Here is a 20,924-nt window from a genome sequence, read left to right as displayed (position 1 = left end):
GTGATTTGGAGTACTCCAATGACTCCAGTGACTCCAGTGATTCCAGTGGTGTTAGCAGTAACTAGTAGTATTATAAAGTGTTTATAAGAAACATACAATTATGAACATAAGTTAGAACGAACAAAGAAGTTTCTCATAACAGAGGAAATTACTTTGAAATACTCTTAAAACTACAAGTACGACTGTACGAGTTGTGAGTTGTGTGTAGTGTATGTAATATGTATGTATAAGTATAAGTGTGAATTAGTGATGTCACGAATATTCGCATTCGTATACAATATTCGCAAAAAACGATGCGATGTAGCAATATATGCTTGCTTTGCTTATATACAAGGTGTTCTATTATTGACTGCAGACCTTTCGATTCCTGAATAAGCTGAGAAAAAAAAATAAAATATTCTATACCAAATTTGGATCTGAGCCCTAATTTACGAGATAACGATCCTACTCTTATTATAATCAATAAATAAAACATACACTCTCCAAAATCAAATTCATACCATAAAGCACTATTTAAACAGAAGGTGTTTTATCAAAGTGAAAGGAATGTCTAAATGCAAAATTATTACCAAAAAATATTGGAGATAAAGAAAATACAACATTCGTGCCATCACTAATGAGTATGTATCTTGTTGTAAAATATAATGCAGCAGGTATTAAGAAGACTTTTACTCGAAACTTAGTACATAATAAAATTCTCGAGAGTGTAAAACCCAACCCAACTCAACCCAACTTCACTAAAACAAATTACATATTATTCTTAAATGTTTATTTTTAAATATATGTTTTTATGTGTTTAATATGTATAGTCAAGTTGATTGTAACGACAAATCATCACACTAAGCGTTATGCCTATTTCTAGTATGCGAACATATTTCGATAATAATTTACTTTGAAAGTGTCAAAATAGTACACCACAAATATTGGGAAAATATTTCAAATTTGATGAAATGTCAACTAAAAATAATTATATAAATTTAACTGGTGCTGTATAAAATGGTGGTGCAGTGACAATTTATGTGGAATGGGATTAAAACTCAATTAAATTTGGAAGTTTTTTGTATTTGTATTTGTTTAATGAAATTAATAATTTCAGTCAATTATTAAAATAACAATTTGTGTATATTTGTCTATTCACATTATGCATACCCATACATTCATTTACAGGATTACAGGATGTGTCATCAATCAAATAGTGCATTCAAAAATAGTTATTAAAAATATTCCAAAGTCAACCAAATGCATAACTTTACAGTCCTCGGGATTTGTCTTTTGTTTAAATAAAAGACAGTGTTATAAGTTACAACAAATTTTATTTTGCTCTATCACATCCAAATTATATCCAATTTTGATAAATCAAGCTTGTAATCCTACGATTATTAGGGTAATATTTTTCAGATGTAACATACTTACCACAATTACATAAAGGCGAATATGAACGAGAAATTGACCTAAAACTAGTGGGTTTCCGAGAGAAATCCATGCCTATACCTTGTTACATTAGCATGGCTTTTTTTGAGATAATTAGAGTTTTACTTCGACTGTTTTAATATCTAATTTCCTCAATATATAGAATACCGATTGTTCTGAAATTCGATAAGCAATATCATACAAATTCCTTAGAAATATTTTTGACATAGAAATGTCAACTAAAGCCTAAAACATATTACTTTACGTCTTTTTTTGCATTTTGCAATCAATCTCAGGAATCCACTCAAACTGAAGCCAATCAAAATTTGTGATGAATATTCATTCATGCATTCCCCCTCCAGAGTGCTTTATTTGTTATAACAATGAGCTTGTTACAATGTTGGTTAGTTGTTATGTTTATTACTAAAATAACCAAAAACCATAATAAACGTTAGTTTATTTGTTTAAATTACATTTCATTATCAAAAATACAAAAGAGGACAATGATGGCACTATGGACTATGAACCCTTCCATTCAGTTCGTTTATTATTCGTTCACGTTGCGTTGCGTTGGCTTCTGTATATTCAATAATTTATTTTAACAAACATTGCATTGCATGTATCTATTAACTATTATCTATATAAATCTACAATCTGTCCTCTTTCAAAATTGAGTTCTTAGGCTTTGCTCGGTATTTTTTGAGTTTAAAAGACACAAATTTTAGGAATAATATACGAACCGTTTAAAATGTCTCCACACCAATACCAATTTGAATGTTCTGGTAATGTACTTTACTTTGTTTTCTACAAATATACAAGCTACCAATCACCCAAAACTGACAAAACAACACGGATTTGACAATATACAATACATATGAAGCGAACCACGTGCAATGTAAATATCAGGAAGAATCATATTTTGCAGTTGATGTTTCCGTTTTCCTCGAAAACACGGACAAAACAAAATTAAAAATGAACCCTAGCTAGGTCAATTTTTCATGAAAATTGTTGGATTGTTGGAGATTTCCAAGATTGTCGATTAATATTCCACAATATTGAACATCTATTATTAAGAGTATTGAACTGTTAAATATTTAAAAATGTACCTAATCCGTTGAACATATTGTTTGCGACAAGTACAAGTGTTATGCAAATCATTCAAAAATAATTAAGACCATATAAACGAAGCTTAAACCTATGAAAAAGTATCGGGGCGTACGTACAAACACCTGATTTTTAAAAGGCCATTCTGTATTTATTTACATAATATTATGATTGTTCATAAATTTGATGTTCATTGATTTTATTTATAAAATTTATTCATAGATAGACCATCATAGTTAGTTTAGTTTGGTTCATACATTTTATGTATTTACAGTCAAAATTATAACGGCATTGCTTGTAACGACTGTAATCGATAATTACCAGATTTCTACCTAAACCAGACTCGGTACCTTTTAGCTCCAAAATCATATTTAAACACAAATTGCATAAAATTGGCTTTCCAATGAACTCGGTATCTTAACGTTTTTATTATCTTTATAGAATTAATTTCGTCTGTTATAGCAGGCTTTAACTGTAAACAGTCATAGTTATAGTTATCGTATAATAATATTGGTTGATGCTTTTAAAATAATATTATTTGTAATTAAAAATAAGTAAATATTTTCAATACCTATTAATTTTAATTTAAATACGATCGTGATGTGAATGCTGCACTGTTGTACAATGCTGTAATGCTGTGGGTTCTAACTCAAATGGTTTATCAAAATAATATTTTAATATAATTATAATTCAACATTGTTATAAATACTCTGGGAGCCGTACTACTTAGTCCCAAATCAATTGTTGCTCAAAGCTCACCAATGCATCCAAGTTTTAAATGTACATCAACACCCACACCCACACCCAACCCAACCCAACCCAACCCAACCAAAAATTACAAAAATTGAGTTTTTCATAAAATTGAAAAAATCCCAACTCTACTCACACCCACACCCACACCCACGCCCACCACCACGACCACCACCACCACCACCACCCACACCCAACCCAACCTAACCCAACCTAACCCAACCCAACCCAACCCAACCAAAAATTACAAAAATTGTGTTTTTTGAATTTTTTATGATTTTTTCGATTTTTACAAATTGCAAAAAGTGTAAAAAAAGTTTTTGTTTCCGATTTCGATAAAACTAAGTTTATAAGGTAATTTTGACCTGAAAATTACAAAAATCGTGTTTATTTGACCATTAAATGAGTAATTTTCGAGATATTTTATGAATCTGACTGTAGAGCCAACATTTTCATTCCGTTCAGTCTCTGAAATTATTCCGCATTGAATCTAATTATTCCGAAATTGTCCTTTTCATTTCAATTACGATTCACTACTGTTTCGGACACACAGTAATAAGTTTTTTTTCTAAACCATCCCTGAACTATAGCGAACAAAACAAAAACAAAAATTTGAAAATCGGTCCAGCCGTTTTTGAGTTTTAGCGAGACTAACGCACAGCAATTTATTTTTATATATACAGACTAAAGTGTTAGCTAGTCCCAAAAAGAATAAATTTGAAATAAAAGTGATCTTTTATGAAATGTGAACCCTTGTCAAAGGAAGACGAACCGTTTTGACGAACACACACTAGCAGCTATGAGCTACAACCAAAGACCAATGACCACAGTTTGTATGGACCATTTTTACTCTAATGGTATGTAGTTTAGGTATATTATAACATATTACACCTACTCCAACATACCAATAACTCCCACATATAATATCACTTCAAATATATTACATTCCTCAACAAAGGTGAGGAATACACCCCACACATTCACCTCCGTACACAAGAAATGAACAATTTGTGTCATTCTTTTCAGCTGTGATGCTAGTTTTTCGCTAGCTATCACTTATGTGCTTAATTCCGGGACCAGGACTCCACATTCTTGAAACATATTAGAGCTAGGTTAATTTTGATTACAAATTTGAAAAGTATGACCCAAATTTAGTAGCATTACGTACTTGATTTATCAATATTTCCAGAATGGTACTTTTTGATACATTTGATACAATTTCATTCCAATTTTATTATCATCAAATTTTGGTTTTTGAAATTATCAGTTCTTTATGCAAGAAGTTCCGATTAACACCGAAAATAATTTTTGCAAATTTTCATTTCCCTTGAATATTGTTGAGGCAAGTAAAGCATTTTTTTGTTTGTAGATCCATAAAATATAACAATTGGTTATAATATATACAAAAACACATAAAGATAAAGAACTGGTTAGAATGAGAGAGACAAAAAACATATTATAAGAGAAAAGAAATATGAGAATAAAAATTCAATAAACAGGAGTGTTTCTCGAACAATACGGAAACGTATAAAGAAAAAACAAGTCATCATCGAAATGTTTTACGTCTTCACCTTAAATGACGAAAGTATTTTATTTATGAATAATAGTTATTTTTTGGTATGTCGTTAAGGCAAACGATATGTAACACTTAACGATGAGTTAACGTAACGTAAAGTAAAGTGTACAACAGACACATATACAGATATACAGGCTGTTCCAAAACGTACCACACAACTCACACTATTATGTGTTTAATGCGTTTCAGTTCAGATAGTGAAACTTTAGGGTCTTTTTAGGACGCTGACGATAATACATACTATAAAATTTGCGCCTTCACGGGTAAACAGCGATGTTAAAAATTGCGTACCTAAAATCACTGCAATTAACAGAATTTACAACCAATCGCTCTTTTATTTTCTGTGGCATTTCAACGCATGGCCGGGCACGACTAGTGTCCTATATAGTGATTCAAACATTTTTCTTGAATGTACGATTTTTGAGTTATCAACATAGGTTTACCTGTAAATCAAACTTTTGGAATACTCTGTAAATACAGTTGTAGATAAAGATATAGATATGGATATATATACACTTTAGATGTACATTATAAATATACAGGGTGAAACATTTTAATATATGATGGTTAATTACTCGTTTTGTAACTAACCAACCAAAAAATGTTGCAGAGTTTGATGTGACACATCATGTTCTGAGTTCTGACATCAAATTAGAGTCACTTTAAATTTGAAAGTTGATCCTCTTTTTTTCGTATTTTCACATTTTCTTTATAAACTTCAGCTTTGGAAGGAAATGCGACTTTCAACCAATCGTTTAAATGAAAAATGTTAGTTTTTTATGAGGATCAACCTTTTTAATTTAAAGTGTTATCCTCTCACCGTTTAGAATTTAAATTGGCTATTAAAGAAACTCCAAGAACTAGTTCCAATCTGATGTCAGAACATGATAGATTAAATGGACCACCCTGTACATATATATAATTCATCGTATTACAAAAACATCTTTCAGAATTAAACGGCTGTTTATTAGTAGATAACAGCACTTTAATTATTCTGATAAGTTGAGTGTGTTTGTAGCCACGACCAAACCAACCTCCCACTCCAACCACTAACCAAAAAAAAAACAAAAAAACAAAAAAAAAAACATTATTACACCAACGAACAAAACTGGCCACTTATCTATAAAAAGTAAAAACAACACCAAACTGAAACAGCAAACTTATTCGTAATAATGTTTTGTTTTAACATCTCTATTTGACAGAAAATTATCTTTTTTTTTATCTCCACCTTCAGCAGTTGTTTTGAAGAATTTATTAGTGATCCGCATTGCGATACAAATTGTTTGAGTTTTATCTAAAAATCCAAATCTTTAAAATATATTGGGTGATCTAATTTCTAACTTCCTAAAATTAAAAAAAAACTATTCGGCTATTCGTTGCGTGCGTAATCATGGTAGAGACAATAAAATTGACGCTAGCGCTTCTAGTGGATAATTTTGTCATTAAAGGAGGCTGTTATTACTAATATGCAATTGTTTACATGTAAATTTTATAGTAAGTGTCAAATTAAAATTATTAAAAAAAGACAAATAAAAAAGGGCTTGATTTTGTTCTGGCAATTTCCTACGTTATGTTAAAGTATGAAAGCAATAATGCCATAACAGCGAAAAAATAAATTTTTACTAGTCCTGAGAATGACATAAGAATCGAAAATCTGAAAAAAAAATTCTTGATAACTCATACACGCACTATCTTTCATTTCTTGATTATTTGTTGGTACGTCCCTGAATCAATTATGTTTACATGTTTACATTAAAATTTATAAGAATATTAAGATACATTTATAAAGAAAATTGTTTTTCATTTTTTGAATATCTGCAATAATAAAGTGATGTTTTGAAGTGATAATAATAGAGTGAAAGTGAAAGTGATAGAATAACAATGATATTGTTCAAAAAAATGAGAGTATTTAATAACAATCGACATATTTTTTGATATCTACATTTATTTTATAAAAATAAACACTTCTCATTCTAAAAATCAATTATAGTCTAAATAAATTAAAACGAATTTGAAAGGACCTACAATTATAGTTCTTTTATCCGAATACCTTCATATTCAGAAATTTGAAAAGTGTGAGACAAATTTAGTAGGATTTCATATTTGATTTCTGTAAATTGGATAAAGTTTGGATGTGATAGAGCAAAATCTTGTTAATTGGTCGTTATTAGCGACTTTCACTGTATTTTACAAAAATAAACACTTCGTGTTTGTAAAAATGAATTCAATTTGAAATAACAAAATATAAAAAAAATGAAACGAATTGAAATTGTTATAAAATTTGATAGCAGTAATTATTTGTTGAATAATTCAATGTGGGTTTGAATTCAATCCCAATTTGACTGTAACCTTTTTTAAAAGCCGTCCGTCCTTTAACGTTAACCCACATATAACAATAACGTTTAATATTAACACATTACATCACTTCACATCACATATTATATTACGTTTCAATTTTTTGATATGATTTCATAATTTCATTCCTATTTTATTTTATATTCACTAATTTTAACCTTTTTTCTGCGAAAAATATTTGAAACCAATTATTTTGATACTAACAGAGTTGTTTTAATTACCTTGTTACGTTTTTATTAGCTTTCGAGAAAAGTACCAGTATCTATTGACTTTATGTTCAAAAATTAAAAATAAATGATTCCAAATAAATCGAATCAAGACCACCTTTACATATTCTTATTAATAGAATGAGAAGTATCGTGGTACACCCGCTAGGAACTATGTTCTTATCGTTTCTTGTTGTTGTTTAAGTGTTAAAAATAGTGTTTTATAGCGTATGTTAACGGTAGCAGTGTGTATCGTTTCAATATAAATTGAATACTGAATATTAGTTAATCAATTAAATGGGCACATGGAACATCGTTATTATTAGCAATTAATTATCTTAATATTCATGTCTTAGGTAGTAATTAGGAAACCGGAGGATGCTGGCTGTTGAATGCCGTTTCGTTTATAATTCAATCACAATCACTGTCTCCTCAAAAGAGAAGATAATAAAATCGGATATATTTACGGAACCAACAATTTCGGCTCTGAATGAATAGGCGTTATAACCGAAATGTACATTTTTATATTGTAAGATCGTCGCCAATATTTCGGTTTTTTCTTTGTTGGAGTTGATTTATAAATAATGTGAGAGTTTTGAATAAAGTTTGTACAAAAAAGGTATTTTAAAATTTTCTTAAATACTTTTTTCAATTTGTAATAATGATATTGTTTTGGGTATGTTTTTAATATTAGAAAATTAAAAATTGAACATCCGTGAACAAACAATAGATGAATGATGAACTTCCGATATTAACAACAACGCTTTCGATCTTTTAATTAAAAAAAAAAATTATTCCTTTTTTTTTAATAAAAAGAAAATTAAATAACTTTCTCCGTTTTTCCGTATTTCTTCATTATTGAATTGTGAATGAAAATGTATCTAATTTGTTGACCATACAAATCCGACCATGTTTTTATCTTTTGTTAGTTTTATTAAAAGAGTGATTCACAAAATCGCCATCCAAAGTACAAACTGTGAAAAGACTTATCTTTGATTTGTAGCTACTGAAGCGTTTCCAACTAAATGTTTTCATGAATATGAATTGTTGAGATAATTTTCAAAAACTATTCATTCCTAGAATGGATACTTTTTTGGCTTATATTCGATTATTTCAAAACGCCTTCAAAAATATTTTGCTTGCGAACATTCTAAGCGAATTTCTAATTTGTAAAATAGATATCTAAAGATTTCCTCTTAATGGGTTTAAAGTGAATGTGAAGGGAACGCAAGGGAACACGATCAGGGAGCTATCAGGAATGAAGGGTATGAGAGGTGTTTGTGTTTCATTTAAATTTTTACAATTGATATTTGTTTAGTCCTTTGTTGGTTTTAGTTTGAACTACAAAATTACATTTAATTAACTAACAATATCACATTTTCATCAAATAGGACTGGGATGGGATAATAAATAACATCAAAGACTTTTGACCATTTATACTAGGAATTGGTTACCAATATATTAAATTCTATAACTACTAATTAGATTCTTTGTAATTCACCATGTGTTTCAAAAGAAGTCTTCAAGAATTGCATTCAAGTTTTGACTAGATTATAAAATATATGTAACAACCTAAGAGGACTCAAATGGGAACGATTGATTCATTTCACTGATACTTTTATTAATATGATGCTGCTTCTAATGGAGTCGAGTTAACTAGAGCCTACGGGTTTCTTATCGTTTGCGTTATTCTTGTAAAGACAATCTGAAACATCAAGGATTATAGTTGGCGTATCCCAATCTGTGACACTATTTGTATGCGATAAGATCAAATTTTGAAATAAATAAGAGCACCTAGGAGATTTTTGAAATGCATTTGTTGTGTATAGAATGAAGAATGATGACTTTTAAGATACATTGTAATAAAATAAAATGATTTGGAAAAGCGCAGTGCAAGCGAATAGAAAGGTTTGATTTTGAACATAGAACCAACATACATTATATATCTAACATATATATATATATATATATATATAGAGTGATATCATTAATTATTAAAATATCTATTACATAGAAATGTTTTTGGAGTGGGTCCTAAAAATTATCTAAAATGCATATTTTGTACTCTTCAAAACATTATTACAAATACAAATACAATTCTAAATGGAAAATGGAAAATGGAAATTCCATATTTATTAAAAGTATTATTTAAATTGGAATTGGATAGATGGTTTGCAATTATTTAGAACTGAACTGAACTGAAACTGTTATTTTATTTTAACTATAACCTATATTAAAACCATCTATTTACTCTATTATATTCTATTTAATATGCAAATTATTCTCAGCTCTCTCAAACAGTGGCGGATTTCAGTGAACTGTAAAAAACTAGTACTAGTTGCAAAAAAACATGTCTTTATCATGGTAGCAAATCAACATTTTCCTTTTCTAAGAATATGTTTAAAGCAAGTTAGATACTTATTTTCTTAAATTATCGTTGATTTTTTCGTAAACATCACTGTTTACCCGCGAGGGCGCAAATTAAGTACAAATTTTTTAGTATGTATTATATGGCAATATCACTTTTGTGTGGCTATCGAAGAGTGGCTATCTTTCTTTATTTACATAACATAAAAAAACCAAACGATTGCGTAATCAACACTGTCTATACATAATATTTCTACAATTAACTCAGTCAATTGTTTGTTTTCACTTGTTAAAAATCAAAAATTTACAAGCTTGCGTTGATAAAATGCGCGTTTCAGAATTTAAATAAGCAAATGTCTTGTTTGCTTGGAGTAGGATCTATAACTTATTTGTTTAAATAGCTTACCTACCTACCTTAGATTACAAGCAATCAAAGTTTTGAGATAATTGATGGAGTTATGATTTATTGTCAAGTTAATATCCATCGCTAATATTTCAATTCTTAGAATTTAAAATCTAATGATTATCTGTTTCATCTGGATTTCATGTTCAACTACTTCAATTGATTGGTTGATTGATTGTTTAAGCAAGTATGGTGAATGTTCATTTGTGTAATTTATTCTCCATTAAATTACCTTTCAAACAAAACCCCCTATAGGCGCTACGATGCCACAGACAGACACACACACACATAGCGGTCAAACTTATAACAACCCCTTTTTTTAGTTCGGGGGTTAATAAATAGCTTTTAAGCCGTAAGATATGCAAAAAAAACAGCAAAGACAAAAAGTGCTTCTTAAACATTTGAATGCCTCCCTCATTTTTGCTTAAATTTGCTTGCCCATCACTTACTGAAACTTGGCTGGATATCCATCTCTTGACGATCAAAAATTTCGGTTTTCATAAAAAACGATGATTTTTAAGGGTTAAAAATAAAATGAAGTTTTTCGAAATACCTAAAAAAAGACAGCTACAATATTTGTGTGTACATTTATGTGATCCGTTCACTTCCCCAAAACAGGAAATTAACTCCCCCACAAACTAGTGTATACATACCGTATAATACACATAATGTATGTCGACAAATTACAAACGAACCACTTTATCGAAAAAAAAACATATAGAAAGATAGGAGTAGGATATAGAAGTCGAACTGGTGAATTGAAGAACGAATGATGTATTTTGGGGATAAATAAACAACTAAATAGATAAAAGCAACCCCCAAATCTATGTAGACGAGACATTACCATCATTCTCAGAGATGAGATCGTTGCAGAGTTGTGAGTTGTGAGTTGTGTGGCTTGTATCACAAAAATAAATAATTTATCGATTTTTATCCCACAATTATGTATGTCTGTGAAGCTAGCAGTTCAAATCAAGAACAAGCCATATAGGAGAGAGTACCCATTGAAGGAATAGTACCTGACAATAGCAATAGTTATGGCGGACGAGTCAATGCAGTATCACATGTGTCAGGCATATACTGCATTAGTTTTAGCTACTTAAAACTGCAATATTTTGTCTAGATTACGGATTTATCATTTTGTTTATTAATTCATACAAAAACCACGAGATAAGATAAAACCGCCTGAAATAAAGCATCGACACAAAATAGGCTACCCGGCTATAAATGTAGTGGCTACCACATTGTTAATTTTACTATCAATACCAAACTTGTCCGTTAGCATCTCATCGAAATCCACAAATATATTACAACATACTTTTTCTTACAGTCTTTCGACTTTCATTGGAACTCCTGTTGCTAATATCTCTGAAGAACTATTCGAACTATGTTATTTATTTTTGTGAGATGCTAACTTCCTAGACATCAATTATGTGATAGTGGATGCGTTCTGTATTTTTCTTTCATTTTGAGCATTGTGTTTGTTGTATTTTTAAGTATGTTGGAATGGGAAAGATAATCTTACGAACGGATATTTTATTTAGGAAAAAAAACCAAATAAAATTCAATCGGATATTTTGATCTAAAACATTTTCATTTATTTGATTTTTAATAACTATATTTTTATATTTATAACTTTTTGTGAATTAATTTACTGATTATATTTATTAGAAGTATGTCTTTAGAAATATTTTTACCATTTTTGCAGTCTAATCAACATAACTCTAAACTATTATTTTATCTTTACAGGTAATTAGTTACGATTCAACCCGTGGTGGCGTTAGCGTGATTACTGAAAAAGGAGAAATTACAACAAGTTTTTTACTGATTCAACATGCTGATTTGTCAGATTCTGGCAAATATTCTTGTAGTCCATCGAATGCTGAAGTTGCCACTGTTCGAGTACATGTACTTAACGGTAAGTGAATATCACTGTAGCTAGTTTCCTGAGAAAATACGTTTCTTTGAAAATTCTATATCAATTTTGAAATTTGATAGAACATTGAACGGCATTTCTTGTTAGGAGCAACCCGAACCTTTAGTGTTTCAGCTTCTCTTTTGACAGGGTTTCACTTTTCTTCTGAAAAGTATATTTTTTGAGGAAAGCATCATCAAATTGGCTTTTATTCTCTCAAATGATAATTAATCCAGAAAAATGAAATTTTATATCGCTTATAACAAGTATCAGATATAACAAGCATAGTTACGGGCTCCTTGAATGCCGTTCAACTGTATCTTTCATACTAATAATGAGAAAACCTATTTTCTTGAGAATTGCCTAAAACCAGAGCCGTAACGAGGGTTTATAGCGAAGATCGGATCAAATTTGCCTGTGTTATCAAAAAAATATATCTTTTTCTATTACGTATAAAAAATACTTTTTGTTTTGCACCTCAGTTTCTGTTGCGCCGGTGGCGGGTGCGTCGTTAGCCATGCCCTAGTTACGGGCCTGCCTAACAAACACAGATGAATGAATGAATGTGTGTTTGACGTAAATAATTTATTTTTCTAGGTGAACGGCCAGCTGCAATGCAAACCGGTTCTGCCGGATTGTCAAACAGTTCCCTAAATATTTTAGCACTAATCATAATATTATATTTCTACACGAATGTATACAAACACTTACAATTGAGTTCCATCGAACACTTCAGATAATCAATCAACTTTCAATAATTCATTCATTTATTTTGAATTTAAACCAAATTTATAAAATAAACTTAATTCATATATTATTTATTTATTTATTTATTTATTAAAAAGTTTATAAACTTAATCGACATCGATCGATTAACGATCTGATTCAATCTACAACGGGTTCAATCAAAGTTCTTTGATTATCGAATCGATTACTATGTTAAGAAAAACATAATTTTTAACAGAAAAAATTCAAAAAAAAAAATAAATTACATAATATACATCATATTCAAATAATCAAAATAAAAAAAATCATCCCCCCAAACCATCCCAACCCCCGTCTTGTTGACCTAGTCCTCATACACAAAAGTAACCAAATAGTTGTTTGCAAAAAATGCTCCAATTGTGTTTTCCATACATATACCTACTTGTGGATGAAATGTTTGCATCCCATGCCCATGCCCATGCCCATGTTCATTCATCAATCACCGCATTCCTCAAGAATTTAACAAACTGTATGGAATTTCACGTGAACAAAAAATATTTATTCAAATATAACTGTTTTTCATTGGGAGAATGATTGGAAATTTTTTTAGCGAAATTTTATTAGAAAAGGTTTGAATCAAACCTTATGAAAAATACTCCCAAAAATCTACTATCAAACTCAAATATTGAATTTTTTAACTAGTTTTAATATTTGGATTTAATCAAAAATTTTTAGAGTAGAGTCTTGTGACAACAAATGTGCAAGTTTGATTAGTATGCAACAAACAGCTGCTTAGTTCACATCTCAAATTTTGAATTAGAATTTTTTCGCTTCAAAGTTTTGAGTACCTCGAATATATTTTGAATACAATAAAAATAATTTTCGATCGGGATTTTCCGATGGGATTTTACTCAATGTAGATTTATTAATGACACTAGATTCTGAATAACTTTTCACTGAAAAGTACAAAATTAGGCGTTTAAAAGGTTCAAACATCACTGGGTTTTCAATAATTTCAAGAGGGGGCTTTCTAATACCAAGCAACTAATCAGAGAATAGACACGATTTTTGAGAAAATTCCTTCCTAATCCCATAAAATGTATGATTTCCTGGCTATTCAGAGCTATTTAAAGGCATGAATTTGTATTCAAAATAAATTAAAACGAGTAACTGTTTGAATTGTTAAAATGGTCGTATTTGAATGGTCGTGTTTGGCCAATTTTGATTTCCAATCATTCCTAAACTAAACTACCTGTAAATATATTACACACCTGAAATAAAAATGACAAAAAAATTATTGAAAAATATACCAAAATATATATAAATATATTTATAAATAAATTTATGTAAAGATTTAAAATTTCACAACTTGTAGAAATCAAGAAAATTTAGAAAATAAGTTAAACTTTCTAAATGAATTTCAAACCGAAATTTATTTAGAAAAAAGAATGGTGCGATTTAAAACAAAAAAAAACACATAATGTGGACTCAAAAGAGAAAATTTGTCTCCATTAAAATAAAAATTGAATCTGTGTGTAAATGTAATTTTCCCCATCACAATTGAAAACGTTTTTTAAAATTATCTCCACAATTCGATGTAATTTTAAAAGACTGTCTGAAAATTTTCATGAACCCTAAATGTGTAAATAATAAAATTAAGTATATAAGGAAAAATTTCTAGAATAATAAAAAATTATATATATATATACATAGTGAATACTATTTTACTGATACACAAATCTTTTTGTGGAAGATTACAAGTGATTTGGTTTTTCAATTTCATTTCGTTGGTTTCTAAGCCCCGTTCTAACTTAAACCCACCCATTCCCCATTCCCCACTCTCCCCCACACCTTCCTGGCTCTTATGCTCTTCTTTTTTAAATTTATCCATTCTTCGTTAATATCAAATACATATTTTTGTTTCTCTTTTAAGATTCCGTAGTCAAAATTTAAACTCCATTAATCATGAAACGAAATCGCTTTAACTTATATTCTATCGTTAAACCGGGGTGTACTATGTGACAATAATTTCAGTATCGAAAGAAAATCGAAAGACTTTTGTCAAGGACACAGCTACCAACTTTTTAAAATACGAAAATTTTCATAGCCAAATATTTTTCTGTCACGAGATTCCGAAAATGTTTAATTATTTCAGGACATTCAAGCTTCCTAAAAACAAAAATCTCGAATATAAAAGTTTTCGTAGAGGAAAATTGATTACAAATTAAATCGTATTTTGCTTACAGATCTTTCAAAATGGATTCCAATCCTAGGTACAAATTAAAAAGAAATGTCCGCGAGGATAGTTAAACTCTTCGAGAACGGTTTACTAAATGTTTAATTGCTACGGAACCTTAAACAATCTTAGTCCACAATATCACACAGTTAACCGGTTTTTTATTACATTGAAAATTGAAAATGTAGAGTGTCCTGAATACTATCCTGTTATTTAAACCCTTCTTTTAACCGAATTCTTTGTTTTTTTATTTCAAAAGAAAAAAAAACAATTTTCGTTCTAAGTTTTTCTATGACTTCCATTTTAAATAAAAGTTAATATTATTTGTTTACACAATCAGCTCAAGAAAATTCTGTAAATGAAAGTTCCTTCCCAAACTTACCCTGAATTTTGAAAACCTTTCAAATTTTCAACATTTTTTCCTAACGAATTTTGACGTGAAAAATTGTTTTAAGCAAAAAAAAAAAACTTCAAAATTTAAATGATTTAACAAAAACTTTGATATCTACATCATGTTTAAATTTTGGAAAGGCTTGAAAGACAATGGGTGTCCATTTTTCCCCGATCAACGCTATAACTATAAGGGGAAAAACATTGAGAAACCTAAAGAACCCATTGAAACACCTCATATGAGAATATTATCAATTGATTTGAAAAAGATTTGAGAAAAATAAATTAAAAACAACTTAATTTCAGAAAGAATTTTTGTTCAGGATTTAGACGACAAGGGAAACAATTTAAGAATTTTCTTGAATGGATTTGAATTAGTTATTAATTATTAATTAGCAAATCTTTCCAATATTTTAATGATTAAATTTTAATTGTAATTTTTACCCAATTAAGTTTTATGTGATTATTAGATTTTATAAAAAAAAATGAAGAAAAAACTAATTATTCTAGTCATTGCCAATTAATATGGCTAAGTTATTAAAAAAAAGGTACTAATTTTTTTTGGACCCACATTGGCAGCTCAAAGTATATTATTTGTTTATTATACTCAAAACAGAAAATTTTGCACAACCGAACTTAGCACTGCCGATGGAAACAAGGATTAAGCATCATGTAAAAAAAATTTTTAATCAAACTTTCGTGAAGATAAATTTTACAACGAAAATATCTTTACGATAAACGCAAAATAATTAGATGATTTTTTTTCAAATTAATGCAGATGTTTCAAATTTTCATTGGATATTTGAATTGGAAAATGTCGTTATAAGTGATATGTACCTTTTATCTATCTGGACTTTGAGAGAAATGCCACTTGGAGCTAATTTAGTGACTCTTTCATCGAAAATCAACTTCCACAGAGAAATGAAAGTTCGTTCAACAAAAAACTGGAACACCAAAATGTTTGGTTAGGGTACCTTTAAAAGCGACGGGAATTTCCTTTGAATGATTCCAATAAAATAGTCATTGATGTTGACTTATGATTGTACACAATGGCTGTTGTCACTATAACCGGCATGTATTTCATCCAAGCCAATTCGTCATAATAACCGGTTTATCGTTATAATCGATTCAATCGTATTCAAGTCCAGAAAACTTGAAGCAGCTGATGAAAATAAATTTTTGTTTCAAACATTCTAATATGTATGTGATGCGCAGAAATAAGATATATATATAATGCGCACATGCGCAATTGTTTTTTGAATTAAAATATCTTTTATAGATAATTTTAAAAATATATGATTATTATATATAGTTGAGCATTATTTTCTCTTTCAAAATTTTTATATTGTCTGTTAGAATTAAACAAAGAAAAAAGATAAAAATATATATATATGATCTATGTGGTAAAAAAAAGGATAAAAGAATATTTGATCTTTTCAAACAAAAAATATTTTATAAAATTGTTAATTTTGAGAAAAAAATAATTAGAAAATATGAATCTGGCATCCAAGAAAAGTGTATTTTCATAAAAAAAAATTTATGAAAAATGTATAGCCCGCTGAAAAAGATCATTTTTTCCATTTTGTAAAAAATTGAATAATTTTCTTTAAAAAAACAAAACTTGAATGTATATAAATATAATAAAATTTCCCCTCCTTGCTCTCCAGTGAAAATTCTGCAGATGTGAAAATTAAAATTTGCATATTTGTAGGGAAGATAGTTGATTGATTATAGATTTTTATTCCGAAATAAGGCCCCATTCACAAACATCCCAGCTCCCTGCTCCTTCCACTTGAATGAATTTTGACTGGATATTTTTGAGTTAAACAGTTTCAGGAGTATTCACCAACCAGAATTATTCGAATAAAATATGGCAGGTAATGGCACCACTTTTTACCCAAAATATATTTACTTAAATAAAATTAAAAAGAAACTATGTTGTTTTAATTAGTAACTAAGAAGAATTAAATGTAACTTAATTAATTCATTAATTAAATAAAGTCTAATAAAATATTGAACATTTTTTTTTTGTACTTTGAAAATGAAGAACATTGAAGCCTGAAGACTGAAGAAACCTTACAAATTTTATTTTTTGTTTTTCATTTTTATTTTGCATGTTTTCAAAAATTTTTAAATAAAAAAGAAGATTATTCAAGAAGAAAGAAGAGCACAAGAAGAAAGAAGATATCAAGATGCATGTATCAGTATTAAAATTTTCAAATCAGTGGGTGATTTTCCTGCCAAACCGTGTTTTCTTTTATTCAAATTCCATATTCAAAGTTTACAGTTAACGACAAACTTATCGTCTACTATATATTTGCAACTGGCCGAAAAAATTGGTCGATTTTTCATGAAATTGAAATAATACTTGTTTTTAATCAAATTTCAAATGGTAGCCCGGTAACCAATCCGTAAGCCTTTGACCTACGTCCCAATCCAGTTTTTCCAAGTATATTTTTTAAATGTGACTATTTATTAATTTTTAAATTAATTCTATTAAATTAAATAATACGTCACCACGTTATTAAGAATTGTAAATATTTATTAAATAAAAAAATAATTTTTGATGAAAAATTAAAAAACTACAAAAATGGTATAAGATAAATAAAAAATTTTCATTTGTTGTTTTCACTTTTTTTTATTTTATTATTTCCCAACATTTGAAAAACCTGACATTGTTTAGATACTATAATTTTGATTTTGTTTTTAAATGTATTACACCATATTACAGTAGCCCGGAATAAATTCGGAATTCTCATCTAAACACTCACATTAAGTGTTTAACCTGTCAGCACTCGCGTAATGAGCATTTCGCATTTTTCGATTGAAAACATAAATAAGTCACTTTTTTGTATTTATGCTTGAACTTTTCTATTTAAATACATTTCTGAATTACTCCGACAATTTTTCTCGTTTATTTCGAAATATAACGATATATCGACAATCTTACAAAAGACGAATGGACTAGGGGATATTATTGTAAGAAACTATCAAATGCGACAATACCTAATATTCCAGAATGCCATCAAAAAATCCAGGAAAATAGTAATTCTACTATATTTCTTTGTGTATAGGTATTTTTACGTAGGTATTATATGATCGAATAGTTCACCCACCGTGGGACGTGGGACGTTGCAGGTAATTTTTAATAATATTATTAGCATGAATTATTTAGTAGGTTTAGTAGAATTCCAATCTTTACTTTGAACAGGCATATAGAAGTATTTTCTAATTGACTTATGGGTTCGATTCAATATAAATTGATAACAATATATTTTTAAATATACGATTGCGTGTTTGAATCGATTTGTAATGTAACTAACTACATAATGTTATATTTGCGTGTAGGAAAGTTAACTCCATCTATTCGTTTATTAACTACACTTTGTCTCAAACAAACTTAGTTCTGTATTTGCAAAATAGATGGCTATAAATATTCAATTGTTGGTAAAAATCAATAAAGAAAAATTAGAATACGAATTGTATTGTTGGTGTTGAACAGAATACAGAATATTTTTATTCTTTTGGCCATCTATTAGTGAAACTGTGAACTTTTAATAACAAAGAATACAGATACATACTAGAAAGTTATTTTTATTTACGTATACGAACTCTCCATTTTGTAGTGTGAACTACTCCTCTACTAGTAGCTCTTGATAGGTAAAATAAAAAGTATAAGTTTCACTTCGAAAATCAAAAATTAGAAATTTGTTATCAGAAAGTTAGTGGTCTGCAAATATTTTGGTGAGTATGACTTTCTGATTACAAATCTTATTAGTCATCTGTCGGTGAATATAACAAAGCAATGCATTTCTATTACACACTTTAAATAACAACACAAGAGAGCACCTGAAAACAATGTAATAAGCTAGTGCCCTCTGAGTGTACATTTGTGAAATATGTATGAAAAAGTGGCGACAAGCGATAAAGCTTTATTGTTACATCAGAATTGATTTTGTTGTTAACAATGTGAATTGAAATCTTTCGGGGAAATAAAAAAGCTCGAGCTTTCCATTATAGTCAACTTCGAGTTATACAAAGTTTGTAAGTAATTATTTTATGCTGCACATCTCTACAGGAAATAAAGGCTGTGAAACCTCTTTGAAAAATCAGGAAATTTTTTTTGTTTATTGCTTTATCTCAGAAAGTATTTGCCAATCGTTTTTGGTTTCGGAATTTTACAAAACTCAGTTTATAAGGTCAATTTGACTCAAAAAATTCAAAAATTAATTCTTTGAAAGATTAAATAAATGGTTTCCGAGGTATGAATTCTTCTGATAACTTACAACTCATTTTTTTGAATTAAAAACATAAACTTTGGATAAAAAATATAAATAGACAGTTTGTAAATTATTTTAAAAATATTCTCAAAATTAATGGCAACCTGAATCGATTAAAAAAGTTTTAGTCTCTTGGGTAGCACATCGTTGGATTTTGGGGTCTTTTTAAATTGTTGCACAGTCTTTGGTTTTACTTTCCAACCAGCAAACAAATTATAACGTGCGATAAGTAACATAGTTCCAACAAGTTTACATAAAATAAAATAAAAATTTGTGATATTAATAAATTGATTGCAACATATATGCAAAATAGAAAAACGAAATTACAAAAGTGAAATGTTATCGCGACGCAAAGTATGTTAATATGTTGTAAACATTAATTTTTTTTATCAGCTTTTTTGTTACTTTTTAGAAATTCTGTGTACACTCATGTAACATACATATGAAATGATTATGAGTACCTCTCATATTTAATACGATATGATTATTTTAAAAAAATCAGATGTACGCGAGTCAGAGTCCACTACAACCACCAACAATTAAAAAAACAAACTAATTGGAACACTCAAACACCATACGCTATGTGTCCGTGTCTCTTACCTATACTCAGTTTAAACCCGTCTCAAACTGCTAATCATTCTTGAAAATTATACAAATGTTCAATTCACTCCCTCAAAAGAGTTCATGTAACGAATTTTATCAGTCTATGCTTTTTCCTATGTGGCATCCTAGAGGCCAAACGTGTCGTCCGATTTTGATGATTTATACATCAATCGATTTGTCTTAACCTTGCTAGAGCTACTGAAGATACGGCAGTAATGAAAATTCAATATGGTGATCACCAGACGCCATATTGTGACGTCAATCGATTTGTATGAACCTTATGAGTGCTACTGAAGATATGGCAATAATATGGAAAAAAACAAGTCTAGCAGTTTACATAGCGACTTTAACAGTCGGGATCCATTATTGTGAAAATTCGAGTCGGTGTAGATTTGAATGGGTCCCGACTGTTAAAATCGCTATGTAAACTGCCGAGCTAGGGGTTTTTTGATGTTATAAATATTGTTTTTAAATAATTTTCTAAAGTGCACTGCCGATGAATACTAGATGAATGTCTTTTACCCATACACAACACAACCCAAGTTAAATGATTTTGAGAAAAGAGTGGGATTCAATAAAACAGTTAGGTATACGAATATGAATATGATAGTCAATAGCAATACA

The 20,924-nt window shown here is 29.1% G+C and overlaps 1 protein-coding gene across 3 annotated transcripts in view; it reads left to right on the top strand.

Moving 5' to 3' along the window:
- Positions 1-12,841, top strand: part of LOC123302082 (kin of IRRE-like protein 3) — a 363,766-nt gene extending 350,925 nt beyond the window's left edge. For all 3 annotated transcript variants that reach the window (XM_044884866.1, XM_044884867.1, XM_044884865.1), the window contains 2 exons: positions 11,921-12,089; positions 12,684-12,841. In XM_044884866.1, the coding sequence (XP_044740801.1) occupies positions 11,921-12,089; positions 12,684-12,826 (312 nt within the window). In that variant the 3' untranslated portion in view covers positions 12,827-12,841. The remainder of the gene's footprint in view (positions 1-11,920; positions 12,090-12,683) is intronic.
- Positions 12,842-20,924: the final 8,083 nt, after the last annotated feature.

The sequence above is a fragment of the Chrysoperla carnea genome, chromosome X (assembly GCF_905475395.1).
Source record: "Chrysoperla carnea chromosome X, inChrCarn1.1, whole genome shotgun sequence".
In the NCBI taxonomy this organism is placed as follows: domain Eukaryota; kingdom Metazoa; phylum Arthropoda; class Insecta; order Neuroptera; family Chrysopidae; genus Chrysoperla; species Chrysoperla carnea.
This window is presented reverse-complemented; position numbering and strand designations above follow the sequence as displayed.